Below are 19,984 nucleotides of genomic sequence, written 5' to 3'. Positions count from 1 at the left end.
TCTGTCTCTTCGACAGGTCATGTTATTAATGACACTGCCCGGGGATAGGTCGCCAAGTACCTCTTCTACCCTCCTTCGCTGATGGGAGAAGTGCCTGCATTCGAAGAAGGTGTGGCGTACATCGTCTATTTCCCCACAGTACAGACAGCTCGGGCTATCAACCTTACCCATTCTGTGTAGGTATTTGCGGAAGTAACCATGTCCCGTTAGAAACTGGGTCAGGTAAAAGTCTACCTCTCCGTGCGGTCGCTTCAACCATGGATCAAGTTCAGGGATTAGTTCCCTAGTCCACTTTCCTACGATGCTGTTGCTCCACTGATCTTGCCAACGTCGGATTGATTCTTCTCGCGCCTGCATGGCAACAGCAGCTCTACTTGCTTGCGATCCGTTGTCATATATTGTTTTTCTTTCCTCAACGAGAAGATATATCGGTATGGTTCCCGCAACGACCAGGACAGCTTCAGCTGAGACCGTGCGGTAAGCCGAAGATATTCGCAGCGCCCCTCTGCGTTGGACCGAGGTGAGGGCGACTCGGTTCTTCCGGTATTTCATTGCGTCCGCCCAGATTTCTGCACCATATAAGAGTATAGAATCCGAGGCTGATGCAAGCAACTTCCTTGTGCATGGTTTTGGGCCACCTGTGTTTGCCATTAATCTACTCAACTGCGCTATTATGCGCGCAGCTCTTTCGCAGGTCCCTCGTATGTGATTCGAGAAGTTGAGTTTGCTGTCTAACCTCACTCCCAGATATTTCGCTGAAGCGAGTGTTTCTATTGGCTGGTCCCCAACCATCATGTTCCTGGTAGTGGGAATACGTCTCTTTGTGAGGATGACGATCTCCGTTTTGGCTGTTGCTAACTGGAGACCGTGCTCAGCCATCCACCTATTTACATTACGCATGACCTGGTTTAATTTTAGCTGTGCCAGCTCGCAGCTTGGTGCTGTTATCACAGCTGCCACGTCGTCTGCAAATGCAACGAGGAAGGTGCTTTCTGGCATGTCTAACCGAAGAAGACTATCGTAAGTTATATTCCAGAGATCGGGACCTAGTACCGAACCCTGGGCTGCTCCACCTGTTATTTTTACCTTTTTTTGACCGTGAGTACTTTCATATATTAGATACCTCTCTCTTAGGTAGTCCCTTAAAATTTCTAACAAATATTGCGGTACTTTGAAAGTGCTTTCTTTACTTTACTTTGTAAAGTAAAGTAAAGTAAAGTAAAGTAAAGTAAAGTAAAGTAAAGTAAAGTAAAGTAAAGTAAAGTAAAGTAAAGTAAAATAAAGTAAAGTAAAGTAAAGTAATGTAAAGTAAAGTAAAGTAAAGTAATGTAAAGTAAAGTAATGTAAAGTAAAGTAAATAAAGTGAAGTAAAGTAAAGTAAAGTAAAGTAAAGTAAAGTAAAGTAAAGTAAAGTAAAGTAAAGTAAAGCAAAGTAAAGTAAAGTAAAGTAGAGTAAAGTAAAGTAAAGTTAAGTAAAGTAAAGTAAAGTAAAGTAAAGTAAAGTAAAGTAAAATAAAGTAAAGTAAAGTAAAGTAAAGTAAAGTAAAGTAAAGTAAAGTAAAGTAAAGTAAAGTAAGGTAAAGTAAAGTAAAGTAGAGTAAAGTAAAGTAAAGTAAAGTAAAGTAAAATAAAGTAAAGTAAAGTAAAGTAAAGTAAAGTAAAGTAAAGTAAAGTAAAGTAAAGTAAAGTAATGTAAAGTAAAGTAAAGTAAAGTAAAGTAAAGTAATGTAAAGTAAAGTAATGTAAAGTAAAGTAAATAAAGTAAAGTAAAGTAAAGTAAAGTAAAGTAAAGTAAAGTAAAGTAAAGTAAAGTAAAGTAAAGTAAAGTAAAGTAAAGTAAAGTAAAGTAAAGTTAAGTAAAGTAAAGTAAAGTAAAGTAAAGTAAAGTAAAGTAAAGTAAAGTAAAGCAAAGTAAAGTAAAGTAAAGTAAAGTAAAGTAAAGTAAAGTAAAGTAAAGTAGAGTAAAGTAAAGTAAAGTAAAGTAAAGTAAAGTAAAGTAGAGTAAAGTAAAGTTAAGTAAAGTAAAGTAAAGTAAAGTAACATAAAATAAAGTAAAGTAAAGTAAAGTAAAGTAAAGTAAAGTAATGTAAAGTAAGGTAAAGTAAAGTAAAGTAAAGTAGAGTAAAGTAAAGTAAAGTAAAATAAAGTAAAGTAAAATAAAGTAAAGTAAAGTAATGTAAAGTAAAGTAAAGTAAAGTAAAGCCACAAAAAATTACTTAAAGTACATTGTACGCGCTGAAGTAGACAGTGACAAATGCAGGAAGTGCCAACAGCAGTCGGAAACAATACAGCACATAACAGAAGCTTGCGTTATGCTCGCAGCAACATACTATTTAGCACGACATAACAACGCAGCGAAAATCGTTCATCAGCGCTTGGCAATTCGTTCGAATCTGCTTACAGAAGAGGTCCCGTATTATAAATATACTCCCTCGGCAGTGCTAGAAAGTAGCGAATATAAGCTGTACTGGGACCGCACTATACTTACAGATAGAAGTATACCCCATAACAGGCCGGATATAGTCCTATTAGAAAAGAAAGAAAGGAGGGCGTATTTAATTGATATTGGGGTTCCCAATACGCACAACTTGAAAGACGTGCACACAGAAAAGAAAAGAAAGTACACAGGACTTGCTCAGGAAATGAAGCTGTTATGGCACCTTGATAAAGCAAGCATAGAGCCAATAATCATTTCATCAACAGGCGTGGTACCCAAAACCCTTATGACGACCCTGGAGAAACTAAAATTAGAAGATAAGCTTCTACCTATTCAAAAGGCAGTAATTCTATCAACAACATCAATTGTTCGTTCGTTTTTAGACATTGACATGTAATGAATTTACCTATGTATATTTAGTATAAATAGCTTTATATGTCTTGTTGTATACAACCGATGTATAATGTATAGCCCAAGGTGGAGCTCAAGGAAGAAATAAAGTAAAGTAAAATTAAACAAAATATAATAAAATAAAATAAAATAAAATAAACAAAAAATAAAAAAAAAAATTAAATAAAATAAAATAAAATAAGGTAAAATAAAATAAAATAAAAAAGTAAAATTAAATAAAATATAATAAAATAAAATAAAATAAAATAAAATAAATAAATAAAAAAATAAAAATAAAATAAAATAAAATAATATTAAATAAAATAAAATTAAATAAAATAAATCAATAAAAAAATAAAAACAAAATAACATAAAAAGTAAAAATAAAAAAAAAATAACATAATAAAATAAAATTTAATTAAACAAAATACATTAAAAAAAAATTATTTAATCAAATCAATTTTTATCAAAAAGTTTTCGATTTACCATCGAAAAACTACCGAAATGTTATTGGATTGCTACCAATTTCTTATCGGCGTGTTTAAGTTATATATTACTTACTGAAAAGTTATCAACACGTTATCGAAAGGATCTCAATTTGTTTTCGGAAACTTATAGATTTATTATGTGAGTGTTACTAGTTTGTTATCCGCATGATATCGAAAATTTACCGCTTTTTGTCAATTTGGATCGATTTGTTAACGAAAGGTTATACATTTTTTATTGGAGTGTTATCAGTTCGTTATAGCATGTTACCGATTTGTCCACGGCGACTCACTCCATGCTCTGATAGAAAATTTTCGAATTTCTTGGCATACAATTTATTTAGGATACTTTTATTTTTTTGAACGAGTTTTTTTGGTGCTGGATGACTTTGTGAAATAGGTTCATTTTAAGAGCCGGGCAAATTTTTGCAACGGGTACTTTTTTAGAACCGGTTTGTTTTTTTCGAGCCGAGTACTTGTTATGTACCGGATACTTTTCAGATCCTTGTAACTTTTTATAACCGGGTACTTTTTGGAATCAGGGGCTCCTTTACAACCCTGCACTTTTAGGGGCCGTACTTTAACAGACCCCGTTAAGCACTTAAATTGTTTTGGCGATTTACTTCTTAGGAGATTTAGGCCGAGTTTGAAAACACTTCGCTTAGGGCGGACCATACATCTATATAGGGTTTCGGGTCATAAAGAGATGGAAGGTAATGAAAAAGCTGATTAGTTGTTTAATGAGGGTGCGGTACTTGATTAATATGTCGTAGATGTCCCAATCCTTGAGGAGAAAATCAAAAGGACGAAAGCGCGAGCTGCAAAATTTCTATGAATATGTGCAAATCCTAAGAAGTTAGACTTACAAAGTCACTTATATCTCTAAAGAGAGAGGACTTAAGACTCACGATGGGCATACTAACTGGACACTGCCCTTTGGCGTCACGTGTTTTTAATTTAGGGCTCGTTACAGTAACAGCAGACGTAAGAAGTGCGAGCTGCAGGAAGAAACGATTGAGCACGTTGTGTGTTCATGTCCTACGCTCGCCAGGTTAATGCTCAAGCGGCAAAGTTACTAGATCTAACGGCAGCTATTAAGGTAGGTTCTGATAAACCTCTAGTATTTGCCAAAAGGACGGAGTTATTTTATAATCTAAGCCCTGGTACCTAATTGGGGGTTTTCCGTTTGGTCGTAAAACAAAAATTTGGTAACACTATGGACACACTCAGTCTACGTGAAGTCTTTATTGACCGGCCAGATCAACCTAACCCAACGTTATTATGCAGCATTGCTATCTAGTCGTTAAGTAAAGTGAAATTATTTCCGACTCTGTCCAGTAAAAAGTGAAGTCCGATAATTTTGTGTGCTCTGGTCTAGCGGATGGCCACCCGCTTACATTTCATTACTGTTTCATATCACTACATATTTATAGACCATTGAAGCATATGACGAATGCTTTCGTTAATGCAGCAGCTATGCCGTGAATCATACCCATTACTATATAACAATATTTATGTACCGTAAGACATATAAAATCAATAAAAAAACAAATGCAAGTAATACATTTTCCCTAAACGATAATTGGGCCCATAATATAATAAACACCCAATAAATGTCTTAACCTTCGTAATAATAATTCAAATGAAACCAAAGCCGATTATTGTGTGTATGGGAATATATTGCGAAATCAGGGTATAAACACTGAAAGAAAAAGACTGGTAAAATCAACCGAAATACGGGTCAATTCAATAGAAATTTCTGTCAATTTTTATCCATCGCAATAAGATGTTGAATCAACTCCACACAAATCGTTGATTCGTAATTGACCGTTTTAGTAGTCAAATGACGAAAAAAATTTTTGGCAACAGCTTTGTACGGAAGTACCTATGTTGCGGCATTTGCAAGGCGGATGAGTTTTCACTGAGATTTTTTCATGGCAGAAATACACTTGGAGTGCTTGCCGAACAGTGCCGAGGGGAGACCCCGCTAACGAAACTTTTCTTCTAATTGAAAAACCTTATTTCTAAAATTTTTATGTTGCTTTGCCCGGGGTGTGAACCCAGGGTCTTCGGTGTCGTAGGCGGAGCACGCTACCATCACATCACGGCATCCGCCATATAAATATGTGCATACATATAGTACACAGCATACATCAGTACAAAGTAGAGAGCGCAGTGAGCGTAAAATTCTCTTTGAAATTTGCTCATGTATTCACTATTGATCGGTGTTGAAATGACCAGAGAGATCAGTTGTGTTAACAAAAAAATCAGTTAGATTGATTAGGAATCTGTCAATTTTACAGAATTTTGTTAACTTAAGAGCGACAATTTCTCTTCTGTTTAAATGACTAAACTAATAGGTTCGCTTGACAAAGAACTCGGTCGAATTAACCATAATTCGATCAATTTCACAGAATCTCCGTTAAGTCAAGAACAACAGAACTTATTTGTTGATTTTCCTAGCATTCCATTTCTTTCAGTGAATTCATACCAACGGCTTGCTAATCTATCTGCAAGAATATGTGCTTATATGTAATACAAAAACAAAAGTAAATCTATGCTTCCACCTATGCCTTTTAACCTCATTACCCGCAAGCAAACACAACGTAGTTTGAGACTGGCATAAAATTCAGAAAAAGGCATATGAAAACGAAAACATACCCATGAGGTTGAGGGGTGAGGTAATATAATACAAAGAAAAAGTGGAATGTAGAAAGTCCTTTTGTAAACAGAGCAAAGAGACCAATAAGGGAGTATACAATAAGGTCAGCAGCTGAGCCGGAAACCAGCGCGTATATGTAAGACTTACGTTTACATTGTAAGCTCATATGCTTGTAAGTTAATACAAATACATTTGTGCCAATATAAACGCCTTAACACATGTTAAGTCTACTTATGAACATCTACAGCGTTTACAATCTGGATATGACTTGTGGAACTATTGGTTAAGAGCTTGAAATAGCTGTGTACTCAGAATTCCAAGAAATATGTCTGTTGGGATTAATTAAGGATAAAACAGCATATAAAACTGTATGGTAAAAAAAAAAAATTGTATCATTCTATTTATAACTTCAACTAGTTTTGTAGGCATTTGCATGTTGTGAGATAAAGTGGATGCAATGAAGATAACTTTCCGATAAGAAGTCAAAATTTTTTCGATAGCAAACGATAACTTTTTCGATAATAACTCGATATTTTGCAAAAACTTATTGATAATTTTTCAGCGACAAATCAATAACTGATCCATAAAAAGTCGATAAACTGTCGACAAAAAATCAATAACGTTTTTTAGATAAAAAAAAATTTATAAGACTTCAAACCTTAATCGAAAACTAGTTTACACCTCGTCAATAACACGCCGACGCTTTGGTAAAAAAACGTAATTTTTTCGGTTGCAGGGTTATGTTTTTCGCTTACTAATCGATAATTTTCGGTAATAAATAGATATTTTATAATTAAACAATCAGATACTCATCTATAAAAAATCGATTGCCTTACAAAAATAAATTTTAAACTCATCTGTTATCGATATCAAATTTATAGTACATCTGTAAATCGTCTACACATCGTGGATAACATACCGATAACAAATGGCAAACAATTCGATAACTCGACGAAAAGAAATGGAAAATACGCCCATAAGGCGTCAATAACAATGATAACTCGACGCGACTGTCCGGTTTCGGTATTGGTTTCTCATATTTCCCCTCTTTCGTCTTTTTCCTTTGCGCTTCTGTATCCTACACTTACATTCTGTAGTTCCCCGTCCAAGCATTACTTACATTCTGTCGCATATATTCTGAGCTCCCCGATACCATGAACAAAGATGTTTACACATCAAAAATTCGGTGGAGGAGCTTAAGCGATTTTTTTTCAAAGTGAAATAGATACTCGACCTAGGTCATCTATTAACTCCCCATCGGGTATTAACGATTTAAGTCTATAATACCAAACGATAGAGCTTGGACCGATGACACAAATCTATTGTCTATCTCATTTTGAAGAAAAATAGTAAACTCCGTTTTACCTGCCTCCACGGAATAATTATAGGTTAGGTTAGGTTGAACTGGCTGGCCAATAAAGACCTCACATAGATTGAATATGTCCATAGTGTTACCAGAATTTGTTTGACGATCAAACGGAAGAACCCCCATCATAAGATATAGGACATATGATATAGAAAAACTCCGGCCTCTTGGCAAATTCTAGCAATTTTGTAGGGGCCAACTTAATTGCTGCCTAGAGATCTGGCAACTCTGCTGCCCCTAATAGTTGGAGCCTTGACCTGACGAGCGCAGTACAGGAACACAGACAGAACGTGCTCAACCGTGTCTTCCTGCAGCTCACATTTCCTGTACTTGCTGTTATTGACGAGACCTAATAGCGTTTTCTTTTCTGGTAAAGCTGTTATGCTTTTTGTACGCCGCGCAAGGGTTGTAAATATATTGTCACGGATATTAGCATCCCTAAGCTATACCATCACTAAGGCGATGCTAAGCGATGTTCACGTCAATAATCAAATCATGTATACACATATATAAGGCAGCCGAGAGATGTCACACACAGATGCATTTACTTATACGCCTATGTGTGTGCGAGAGACTGTAAACTACAAACTCACATATATCTGAGAGACGCTGAAAAGTAAAAAATTGTAAACAAGTAGAAACTATATGAGAACTATAAACACTCGAAATAGTTGGTAAATTCTGGAAATAGAAGAGCCTAGATGTATGCAGCGTAAACTATAAAAGCGGCACAAGCGAGTAAAATGTAATTCAGTTTGATTTGAGTTGTCAAGCAGTTACGACTAAGACGATATCTAGCGAGCAATAGCAGTATTATTTTGAAAGTCAGTTTCATTTAAGCTATCAGTTTGGTTATTAAGCTATTCGTTGCACAGTTTGAGTGTTATTGTGAAGTATTTTAATAAAGGCCATTTTTTTTCCATTATTCAATATTGGAGTTATTTATTCAACAGTTTAGCGATACGAACCTAGCAAAAGGGCAAATAAGAAGATTTGCAGCAAATTCGTTACAATATTTTATTCTGTTCTAAAAAGCAGGTAACGCCTTTATGAGGTATTTCGTTCTTTTGTGAAAATTTTTGCCTGCTTGCAAGGCAAAAGCTTTTACACCCTGCATAAAATAACGGTGTGGCTGTGCAACTCTGCTTAACCAGCTGATCGTGACAATTTATTTTCGTAACTTGACAAATCAAAGGGTTTGAAGTAATTTTTTATTTTTTTTTTCTGGGATTCTCCAATACTGTTTCTTACCAGGCGAATATGGAGCGTCTTAAGCGCATTGAAGTGCACCCAGTCCTACCCAGGTATATCGGGCTATATCGGGCCACAGAATTGCTGGACAGTGGCACGCTCCAGGGCGGTATTATCAGTTTTACGAGGAAAGCTTGCAACCCGTCAAATGTATGGCGTGCGCATATGCCGTTGCCTTTCTCATATGTGGAAAGTTCTACCAATAATTCGTTTTTTGATGGATCGGGCCATTCGGGATATATATTTCTGGGCATCCAATGGCGGGCTGAGTGCCAATGCGGAGGATACAGATATGGTTTTGTTTACTAGGTTTTGTTTACTATGGTTACGAGTTAGACTATGCCTAAGTTTGGGGGAGTAACCCTGCAGGAGAAACTTTGCACAAAATGTTTAGGAATCATTCTAGATAATAAGGTATCGTATAAGCTCAACTTGGAGGAGAGAGGAAACCAGCCTCTACGCATTTTATGCATGTAAAATAATGCTGGGGTGTAGGTGGGGTCTAGCGCCCTCTCTCTTTCATTCGGTGTTTACAGCGATTGTAAAGCCTAACCTATACTTTGGAGTCCGTATTTATGGGCGGTCACAAAAAAAATTTACTTCCGGAAAAAATTAGCTTAGCATAATGTGAGCCCTGAAAACAAACCCGCCAGCTGCACTGTATGCCACTCTGCACACCTTGTGCCGAAAAACAGAGCGTTAGCAACTGAAACGAGACTCAATGACCCGCGCAGACCTTACGGCCTAGTAGTATAATGTCATCAAATATTGGATCGGCAAGCTACCTAGTTTCACACTAACGCTTCGTTATGTTTCTTAGAGCTATATGGAAGGTTGTTGAAAGGGCGCTCAAATGACGGAAGGAGCGATACTCCGATGTTTCCAAATTAATTATAAGAGAAGAGTCTGCGATATACTGTCCTGATATGGAAAGAAGAAGGTGCTGCAAACTGTTAGATCACTGTAGTGTTTTTCAGGTGGCAGTAGTAACTGCTACTAGAGCAGAAGAAACACTGCAGTAAAAAATCTTAAGCTGCTGCCTGGTCAATTTTGACAGCCAAGCAGCAATTAGGCAACAATCACCCATTGAAAAACATCTTGAAGTGTGTTCGAGTGTAAGCTATACCTAGAAAAAATCAGGAAAGAGATAAATATGCATCCATACTAAGTCCCTGGGCATATGGGAATAGACGGGGTTGAAAAAGCGGATAGGCTAGCTAAACAGAGACCATCGCTCGAAGGTTCTAACGTATACGTCCCAATCAGATTGGGCGAGATAAAAAAGGTGAGAGTCACATATGATCGACTAATTACAAAAAGCGTGCCAATAAGCACGGTGCTACAAAGTGTTGAAAATCTTGGCAGGTCTTACAACATCGGACTAAAAAAGTTACTTGTATCATTGAAAAAAGGGGACCGTAGGCTCATGATGGGTATTCTGAATAGACACTACCTTCTTGCGTCACATGAGTTTAAATAAGGTATAGTTAGTGAAAGCAGTTGTAGAAAGTGCGGGTTGGTGGAGGAGGAGGTTAAGACTCAAGCTATTAGGAGCAGCACAGCTACATCAAGTAGCATAAGTCATAGAATACTTCCAGTATTTGCCAATTGAAATCTTTCGACTCAATCGGTCCATGCAGTTGTGTAATTTGAGCTCAGCTTAACATGACTTTGATTGTTTTCTCTTGTGATACATATTATTGTGTTTAGGTATCCTGAACTGAAATAATCATTTTCAAGGACGTCGAAATTGTAATACAATCTAATTTTACTCACAGTATTTAGTTCAGTACAGAATATTTTTAATGAATGCTTTATTTAACCTTTGAACTACACTCTATTTACAGATCCGACTTAGAGCATTTACGATCTGTTTTTATGGCTGTTGAAAATGGTGATCTTGGTATGTTAAAATCATTGGGCATCAAAGACTCCGAATTGGGCGATGTGAAGTTCTTTTTGGAAAAATTAGTAAATACCGGCTTCTTAGACTGAGTGGCGCCAGATCCCGCTTCTGGATTTTATTATGCACACGCACAACCCATCAATCCAAGTTTCTATTCTTATTTGGGCACACCCTACGATAATTACATTTACTAAGCAATTACTGTGATGTAAATGAACAAATACAAACGTAGTGTGAGGCTCAATTAGCGAATGAAAACAAAACGTATGCACACATACACACATATAAACATAACACATGTAAACACCAAGCCATAATCAAACATGAAAACATAAAACATAACAAATACTACGAATGCAAATACAAGCAGATACAGTGTTGAAAAAAATAATTTTTTTCTCAAATTTTAAAAGCTAAAAAACAATAACAAAATAATGTCTTGAGTTTTTTCCATTCCTATGCCTCAATTTCGTCTGGTTTTTTTTTTCTAAAAAATTTTTCACTTCATATTTATTTATTTTTTCTTTTTTCAATCAAATGCAAAACACATCTTTTTTTATATAAAATGAGCAAAAAAATGGATAAAAAAATTGCAAAAAGAAAATAGTGGCAACAAAAAAAAACTTTTTTTTTCAAGCTGCATAACATAAACAGAAAAAGTGAGGAGTACAAGAAAAAAATGTTGAAGAAGTTGAGAAAAAAAAAAAAATTTACAAAATGTGAAAAAGAAACATGAAAAAGAGCCTTGGTTGTAGTAAGAGTGGTCCGGAAAGTTTCAAAGTTTGCTGACGTGCTTGCAAAATTATGAAAAAAAAAAATTTAGTACGATTTGAAGGCGTACGAATTGCATGCACTACAAAAAAATAAAAACAATTTGTTATTCTAGTAATTTATTTTAACGCTAAATATGTTTACATCTGTGGCAATTAGTAAAAACCAAATTATTTTTCTTTATTGTTTTTCTTTTTAAATATTTGTGTATAGCATTTTTAAGTTAGGCGTTAACTGATAGATAATTATATGCATATGCACTTTTTAGGTAATGGCGTGATTTTCACAGTTTTGTCACAACTCAACTTTGGCTATTATAACTTGTTGCCACAGTTCCATGAACATGCGTATCTCAACATTTTCTACACCTTTTGATATTTTTTGAGCTTTTCTACTTAAAAAAACACAAACCAAACAATTTCGTTATGTTTTAAATATTACTGCTTAATAGCGCACACATTGTAACAGAGTAAAAGTGATATATTTTTTAGATCCGTAAGAGAGTAGATATTTTAAGTTTTTACTCAATTATGCTCAATATTATCAGATACATAAAATAACCCATTTACATTTGTTTCTTCAAACCAGAAACCATACTCATCTTTATACGAGGGCGTGAAGAAAATTTTAAACTTTTCAGGTTCTTAGTTTTTGCCATAAGCTCTTATTCTTATAAGAGCTTTTGAGCTTTTTTCCCAAAAATTATCATTTTAAATTTGTATCTTCAAACCAGAAACCACACTTCTCTTTGTACGAGAGCCTGAAGAAAATTTGAAAATACTTGGGGTTAATATTTTTCCCAAAAGCTCTTTTCATATTAGAGCTTCTGAGCTTTTTCCCAAGAATTATCATTTTAAATTCGTTTCTTCAAACCAGAAAACATACTCATATTTGTACGAGGGCGTGAAGAAAATTTTAAAATATTTTGGATTTTTACATTTTCGCAATAAGCTCTTTTACATACTAGAGCTTGTGAGCTTTTTTTCCGAAAAATTACACTTTTAAATTTCTTTCGCAACAAAACCATTCTAAGCATTTTCGCCAAATATTCTCTCAAGCCTTTCTTCTTGTATAATTAAGCGCATTAAGATATTTAATTATGCAATGCATCAAACCTTCTACATAATTCAGTAAGCCCACGCAAATCCATGCTGAGGTTTCTAGAAATCTATATATCAAGCCTCTGCCCCAGATTCGGTATATCGTTTTGTTGTTTTGCAGCGCGCTAGGCATGAAGCAGAAAAATGCATGCTCCTTAAAATGCTGAACGTTAAGATAACTGCATTATGTATTTCAAATAAGGAATCGCTTATAAATATTTCTCATATGACCCCTGGTATTAGTGGCGCACTCAAATCAATTATGATACCGGTTACTCTTCAAATCATGTATTTCTCACATTTTCATATGACCTTAAGTGTAAGGAAAATCCAACTTTTCCTTATCATACCCTACATGAGTAGTTTTGTCTACAGTCCTGAGCAACGGCAAAGTAAGTGATGACTTTCTTCTCATCCGCACAGTTTCTACAGAAGGAATTTCTTGGTATGCCCAATTGTCAGAGCATAGGTGATGTAGCATATGACATCTGAGGGTTTTTGTACTGCAAAATTGTTAAGATTGAAAACCTTCTGCACCTCCTGCCTTTCCAACCTTAAGAACCTGCGACTATTTTGGTAGCAAATTCATTGCTAGTTTGTACATATTATATATAGAAAGTCATCGTCGAAGTATCAGTGTCCGATTACGGGGTACATAGTTCACACCCAGAGGCACTCTTCCAAAATTTTTGTTTAGTTTAATAACGAATTTTGGAATATCGTTTCTTTCCTAACCGGCACAGGATCGTGAAGTTTTGGAACTTCGCAGTCATCCCAGCTATTTTTCGATTTCTCTGAAATTTAACTTAAACACATGCGTTAGCTTTTTTGAGCTTTCTAAAGCTTTATTTGCCTGGAGAAAAATATTATTTACCAGATAGACTTAATTTTGCCCCTTTTGATGAATAATTTTTTTTTTAAGTACAATCTCTCGATATAAGCAGCTTCACACTGGAGAGCTTTTTTTTTAAATTAATAATCAACAGCCTTTCTCTCCAAAGCTCTCTTCTAACAGCAAATTGTTTGGGCTTTTAAATGCCTCATTAAGTCTTAACTTTATAACCTAAACTACTCATAGCTTTTTGAAAGTTTTGGTAGATTCACAAAGCTAAAAATAATGCATTAAATAAAATAAAATCTGAAAGCTTCAACTTATAAAAATCAATTTTCAAAATTTTTCACAAAAAAGCATTACCCAAAATTTTGCTCTCCAAAATATAGCATTTTTATGATGTTACTACCACACATACATGAACTCTTAAACGCATAACTAAAGCGCTATTTTAAAAATTTAAATTTTGAGAAAAAAGACGTGAAATAAGCTTACAACAACAAAAGTGCGAACAAAATCTAATGGCTTTCTGTGGTATCTCAATGTGTATATTCCAATTCAACCATTGTAATAATAAAATATGGAAGCAGGATCGATTAGAACAATGAAAAAAAAAAAAAAACAAACAAAAACCAACAACAAGGAGAAGATAAAGATAAACAGATAAAAAACAAACAACAAAATATCTAAAAAAAAATACAAAATAAAAAAATACTTAAAGAAATGTATTTAAAGGAAACAAAAAAGAGAAGCAAAACAAAATTCGAAATCGAAAAAATTTGAAAAACAAAAAAAAAAAAAATGCGAAAAAATATTTATGTTTGTACATGAGATAAGGCATATAAACTGTTGTAGGACATACATATGTATATATATTCTTATATAACTGCTAATTTGTGTCATACGTTATGTATGTCTGTATCTCACAAAGGCTATCATCAGTATATACCTTCCAGCTAAAATAAAAAAAAAAAACTACAAAAAATATGCTGTATATGATTTTCAAAAAAAAAAAAAATAAATATTTAAATAGCTATAGATCCAATTTTTTTTCTATCACAAAGCCCACTCTAAAGTTGGTTAACATAGCAACTGGCGTATTCGAAGCGAGTAAAGGCTAAGTAATGAATGTAACCACCCTAAATCACTTTACATATCAATGTGTGAAATTTTTTTCGATGCATTTTTGAAATATTTTTATTAGCGCGGAAAAAAAAAAATATTACAAACAACATTTTTCTAGATGAAGAATTATTGTTAAGCATGCAAAAATATTAAAAAAAAAATGTAGTTTTAGCAAAGATCAAAAACGAAACCCGTAGCAAGCCCTGCAGCTATTTAATGAACCAATATTTTTGAAATTAAAAATAAAAATAACAAATTTTACTAAAAAAAAAAAAATATATATATATACATATACATATATATATATGCAAAAACCGAAAAATAGTTGTAAACACTATTTAGGTGTGTTAGGTTTGGAGAAAATACTTTTAAATAATTTTTTTTTTAATTTTTTTTATTAAAGGAGCGTAGGCGCGTATCTATGACAGATCTAGAAAATTAAAACAAAAAATATAATGTGAAAAAACAGCGTGTAAAAAATAAAAATTTACATGTTTTTACTTACTAAATATGAGGCTAAAAATTGATAATTATAAAAAAAAAAATAAACAACTGCTTAGACGAATGCGAAAACCCAGAAAAGTTTCCAAAAAAGTAAAAAAATATTCAAATTAATCTAAAACTGCGTTTATATACTTTTAACAAAAAATAATATGAACGAATAACAAAATTAGAAACATTAAAAATAAAACAGAAATAAAATATATTCGCTAAAAAAAATTGTAAAAAAAGAAATTTTGCAACCATATATTTAACGCATGCATAAGTTTGAGTTTTTCTAGTAGTTTAATAACATTTTTTATGTAAGTAATGGCTGTTCTTTATTTAATCTGTTTTCAACTTTTTTTCTTAAAATTTTATTTTAAAGTAATTTCAAAGAAGTGCTTGTTGTTGTTAACAAATTCTCTGACCCAAATTAATACAATTGATTTTTATGGTGAAATGATAGTTTGTAAAATAGTTGAAAAAAATATTATTTTCTTATTTTAATCAAAAATTTTTCTTTTAGGAAAATTATAAAGATTTTTAAAAAGATCTTACAATTAAAATCTTTTCTTAAACCATTTTTTTGTATGTTTCTCTCAAATTTGCACCTACCCATTCCTGAGCTTTTTTGAGCTTTCTAAAGCTTTAGTTGAACGGTAAAGCATTTTGATTGCCATGCACACATATTCTTAAATATTTCGTTAGATAATTTTATTAGGAAGTATCTATCAATGTAAGCGACTTTATTTGTGAAATCTTTTTAATTTTTCTTAATCTTCCATTGCATGGTAAATCATTTCGATTGCCAGATATACATATATTTACGCCTTTTGTTGAAAAATTTTATTTGGAAGTATCTGCGAATATAAACGACATAACATGTGTGAAATTTTTTAAGCCTTCCAAAGTTTTCCTTGCCTATTGAACCATTTTGATTGGCAGACATATTTTTAAATCTTTTGTTGAACAACTTGGTTTCGAAATAACTTCCGATAAAAACGACCTCACAGTAGAAAGTTTTTATAACCCTTCTCAAAGCTTTTTTAAGTTTTCCAAAGTTCTGCTTGCAAAGCAAATCGTTTTAATTTCCATACATACTTACGGTTAAATATTTTGTTAAATAATTTTACTTGCAAGTACTTCCGGATATAAACCACTTTATACGCTAGAGCTTTTTTCCAGCTTTCTAAAACTTTTCTTGCATGGTAAATCATGTTGATTGCTAGACATGCATTCTCTCAAATCTTTTTTTAAATAGCTTTAATTGAAAGTATGTCCCGCTATAATGCGACTTTATATGCGAGAGCTTTTTTAAGCTTCTAAAGCTTTCCTTACATATTCTTATGTCTTTTAACTTCAAAATATCTACCGATAAAATCGACTTTACATGCGGTAGCTTTTTAAACATTCCAAATCTTTCCTTGCATGGTAAAACATTTCGATTGGCAGACATACCATACGTATATATTTTGTTTAACAGTTTTTCGTGGAAGTGATTCCCCATATGAACGACTTGACACGCGCGAGCTTTCCTTGCATAGTAAATCATTTTGATTGCCAGGCATACTTAATAATTTTATTTAGAAGTATCTCTCGACATAAACGATTTTACACGCGAGATCTGATTTAGATACTTGCTTTTCTGAACTTTCTTTGCATTGCAAGTCATTTTGATTGCCAGTTACAAATTTTCAAGTCTTTTCTTGAACAATTTTATTTGGAAGACTCCCCGTACTAACAGCTCGCATATGATTTATAGTAGTTTATATAGGTATTGAATAAAAAAAAGGATAAGTTTGATAATTTACCATATAGAGATACCTATGAATCCATCTAATAAGTGTTGTCACTTAGTCACAAAAGCTCGTTCCTCAAAGTAAACATTGACTTTTTATAGCTAAAGAGGTTTGTAATTTCGATCAATTCAAAACATCACATCCAAGTCAACTTCCCTCAGAAAGTTTAAAGATAACCAGCTTTATATATGTCAGCACCGCTTTTATTTCGTTCTCAGTCTTTTGAAGAATAAAGGCGATACGGCGTGCCAGGACTTCAACAACACTGAGTTTTGTTCTCAAGATACATAGATAGATAGTTGTGTTCCTGAAAGAAAATCTTTAAGACTAAAATCTTCGAAATATTTAAAGCCTCACTTACATCTAAAAAAGTCCTGCAGAATAATATTAAATTAAATGACCCGATTTATTGGTCTGATTTTTTTTGTAATTTTTGTTTGTTTGAGTACATACATAGGTACATGCTTTCAGAGTAAGTTCAGTTTAAGTTCAATTACCCAGTCCACCGTTTATTTAATTAACAACTGATATGTGTAACTCGCGCTACTTGGGCTCTGTGCTTCGTATTATAAAAAAATATTTATTTTAAAATACTAATATTTAAACTGATAAATTTTTTTTATAAAACTACTAACAATCTACATCATAAAAATCAGACTAACAGCAGCGACCGCTTCAATGAAACACAAATTTTTTTTATTTGTATAAATAACAGTTTTCAAACTGATACTTATCGTTTGAATAAAACGTAATCCATAAAAATAAAGCTATGACACATAAGCTAAATAAATGCAATTAATAAATAATAATAATGTCGTTACGGATTGTTACACAAGAGAGCGGAGAAGAAGAAAAAAAGTCTAAAGTAATGTAGATGGGAAGCTTAAGGAACCCAAACAACCAAAACTTGCTTAAAAAAATAAGTTGGCAGAGGAGTGAAGTTTGTGCAAGTTTAAAAAACGATGTCTAGAAACTTTAGTTAAAAAACTAACGAATTAAAAAATGATAAACTTTGTTTTTGAACAAACATAACATCAAATAAGCAAACGCAGTATGGGAAAAAATAATAAAATAAAATAAAGAATGATAAAAGGTATTCCTTTTTTGATTACTTTAGATAAAAATAAAACATAGCTAAGCAGCAAACACTTAAATTCAAGCCCAACGTTGTCAATAATTGATGTGCAAAAAAAAGATATATATGATAGAAAAGCACGTAATAAACTAAAACTGCTAATGCACAAATAGAAATTCTTTGAAGAATATTAAAATATTAAGAGCATATCAATAAAAATACATATCATTGTTGAAATCAAGCAGCTTATAAAGTTCGAAAGTTACCCATATCTGACTACTACTTAGGTAAACCAACTCACCGCAAATTTCATACCATTGAACCAGTTGAAAGACAATTTAAAATAAATGGAGTTATAAGTACCTTAAATTAGTGTATAATTGTAAAGATGTAAACAAATGTTAAGATCAGTGAAATAAAGTTTAGTGAGAACTAAATAAAAATGTGAGAAATGCTGAAAATTACTACTTGCAGACAAATACGACTAAAACAACTATTGCAAAAAAGATTCAAAAAAATAACAACAGAAAATCTTACTTACATAATAATATGCATATTACACACTGTACGCTGTAAATTATAATGATGCTTTTTGATTTCATTGTAGTAAACTAAAAATATATTAAAAATATTAACAAGTTTACCGAAAACTAGTTTAACATATTTTTTGCTTGCACAGTATGTGGGGTAGCATTGAATGTAGTCTTTTATATAAAAAGGCAAGAAAAGTTTAAAAAATAAAAAAAAATTTTATAAGCAAAATTAAACAAAATATACTAGTAAGAAATAGTATATGCAATAGAACTGCATTAGAGTACAGAGGAAGAGAGAGAGAAAATTTGAAGAAAAGATAAATAAACGAAATGAGACAAACTACTTATTCCTAAAAAAGTTAATTCTGTTCTCTAAACAAATAAAGCATGAATATAACGTTATAAGTAGAAAACTAAAAAAAATATAAACAAATAGGTAGACCTACTATATGTAAAAGTATAATAAATAAATAAGCTGAAAAATTTGCGTAGTAGGTAAGAAAAACAAGTTTAATGGAAAAATATAAAAAAAAATGTTAAAACGAAAAAAAAATATTTTAAACTATAATTAAAAAAAGCAAAAATGGTTGTTACCTGAAAAAAAAAATTTAAGTATTATGTTTAAACGAAAAAAAATATATATTTTTAACTATTATTTGAAATTTTTTATTTTATGTTATCAACAAAAAAAAAAAAATATTAATATTCAAAAAAGAAATATTTTAAACTATAGTTAGTGAAAATATTGGATGAAGAATTTTTTTCTCTAAAAACACAAAAAAAAATTAAAAAAAAATTCAAAATTGTTTAGCTAAAAACTAATTGGCGTTTAAATTGTTAATATATATTTTTTTTTAATTCACCTTAAAAACGGTAGGAGGCACACTTTAGGAGCAGACAGTCATTAATTTGTTGCAAGCAAGTGACATAAAAGCTAAATTGTTTTTTAAATCATATATCAAAAGAGTAGGCATTAAATATCCAGGAAAGTATACAAATATTAAAAATAAAAGCTAAACAAAATTATTAAAAATAAAATTCGAAATATAACTGTCAATGTAAGAAAAACAAAAATAAAAACGCACGCTAAAGAAATTTTTTTATGCACACTGTAAAATATCTACAAAAATGTTAAGAAAAAACTTCGTAAACAAAACTTTTAATAAAACTATTAAAGATTTTTCTCTTTCCATGTTACTTGCATACATATTTACATATATTTAAAAAATAAATATTTCAAACTGTTAATTTGTTAGAATACCTTTCGATTTTAAATGTAATTTAATAAAAAACAACAAATATTTACAAAATCAGTCAAAAATAAATAGAAAGTACACAAAAATATTTACTTTATAACAAAAACATAAAACATATCACGCGAGCACAACGCATTTGTTAAATTAAAGAAAAAAAAAACATGAAAAAAAACATCTTAAAGTAGTACAACACATATATCTGTGAAAATCAATAAACATATCAGTTTACAAATAAACACAAATGTTAAAAGAAACGAAAAATTTACAATTTACAAAAACAAAGTGAAAATATTAATAAAGCATGTTTAGCAAGCCTTCATTGTTGATGTATCAAATTAAACGAAATGTTTAAAAAGCAAACACAAAATTTAATAGTATTTTAAAGTACACAATTACTAACTCCGGCAAGAATTTCTTGCAGTGTAACAGATTTTGGTGCAACGGTACTTTTGCATAAGTAAGTTGATATAGTTGCATTTTTATATTGGTGTTATTTAGCAAAGGAACGCAGAC

At 32.1% G+C, this 19,984-nt stretch overlaps 1 protein-coding gene across 2 annotated transcripts in view; it reads left to right on the top strand.

Annotated features, from left to right (window-relative positions):
• The window catches only part of LOC137235079 (IDLSRF-like peptide), a 354,667-nt gene extending 335,868 nt beyond the window's left edge, over positions 1-18,799 (top strand). For both annotated transcript variants that reach the window (XM_067758292.1, XM_067758291.1), the window contains one exon: positions 10,439-18,799. In XM_067758292.1, coding sequence (XP_067614393.1) covers positions 10,439-10,586 — 148 coding nt within the window. In that variant the 3' untranslated portion in view covers positions 10,587-18,799. The remainder of the gene's footprint in view (positions 1-10,438) is intronic.
• The last annotated feature ends 1,185 nt before the right edge of the window (positions 18,800-19,984 follow it).

The sequence above is a fragment of the Eurosta solidaginis genome, chromosome 1 (assembly GCF_040869045.1).
Source record: "Eurosta solidaginis isolate ZX-2024a chromosome 1, ASM4086904v1, whole genome shotgun sequence".
NCBI classification, from domain to species: domain Eukaryota; kingdom Metazoa; phylum Arthropoda; class Insecta; order Diptera; family Tephritidae; genus Eurosta; species Eurosta solidaginis.
This window is presented reverse-complemented; position numbering and strand designations above follow the sequence as displayed.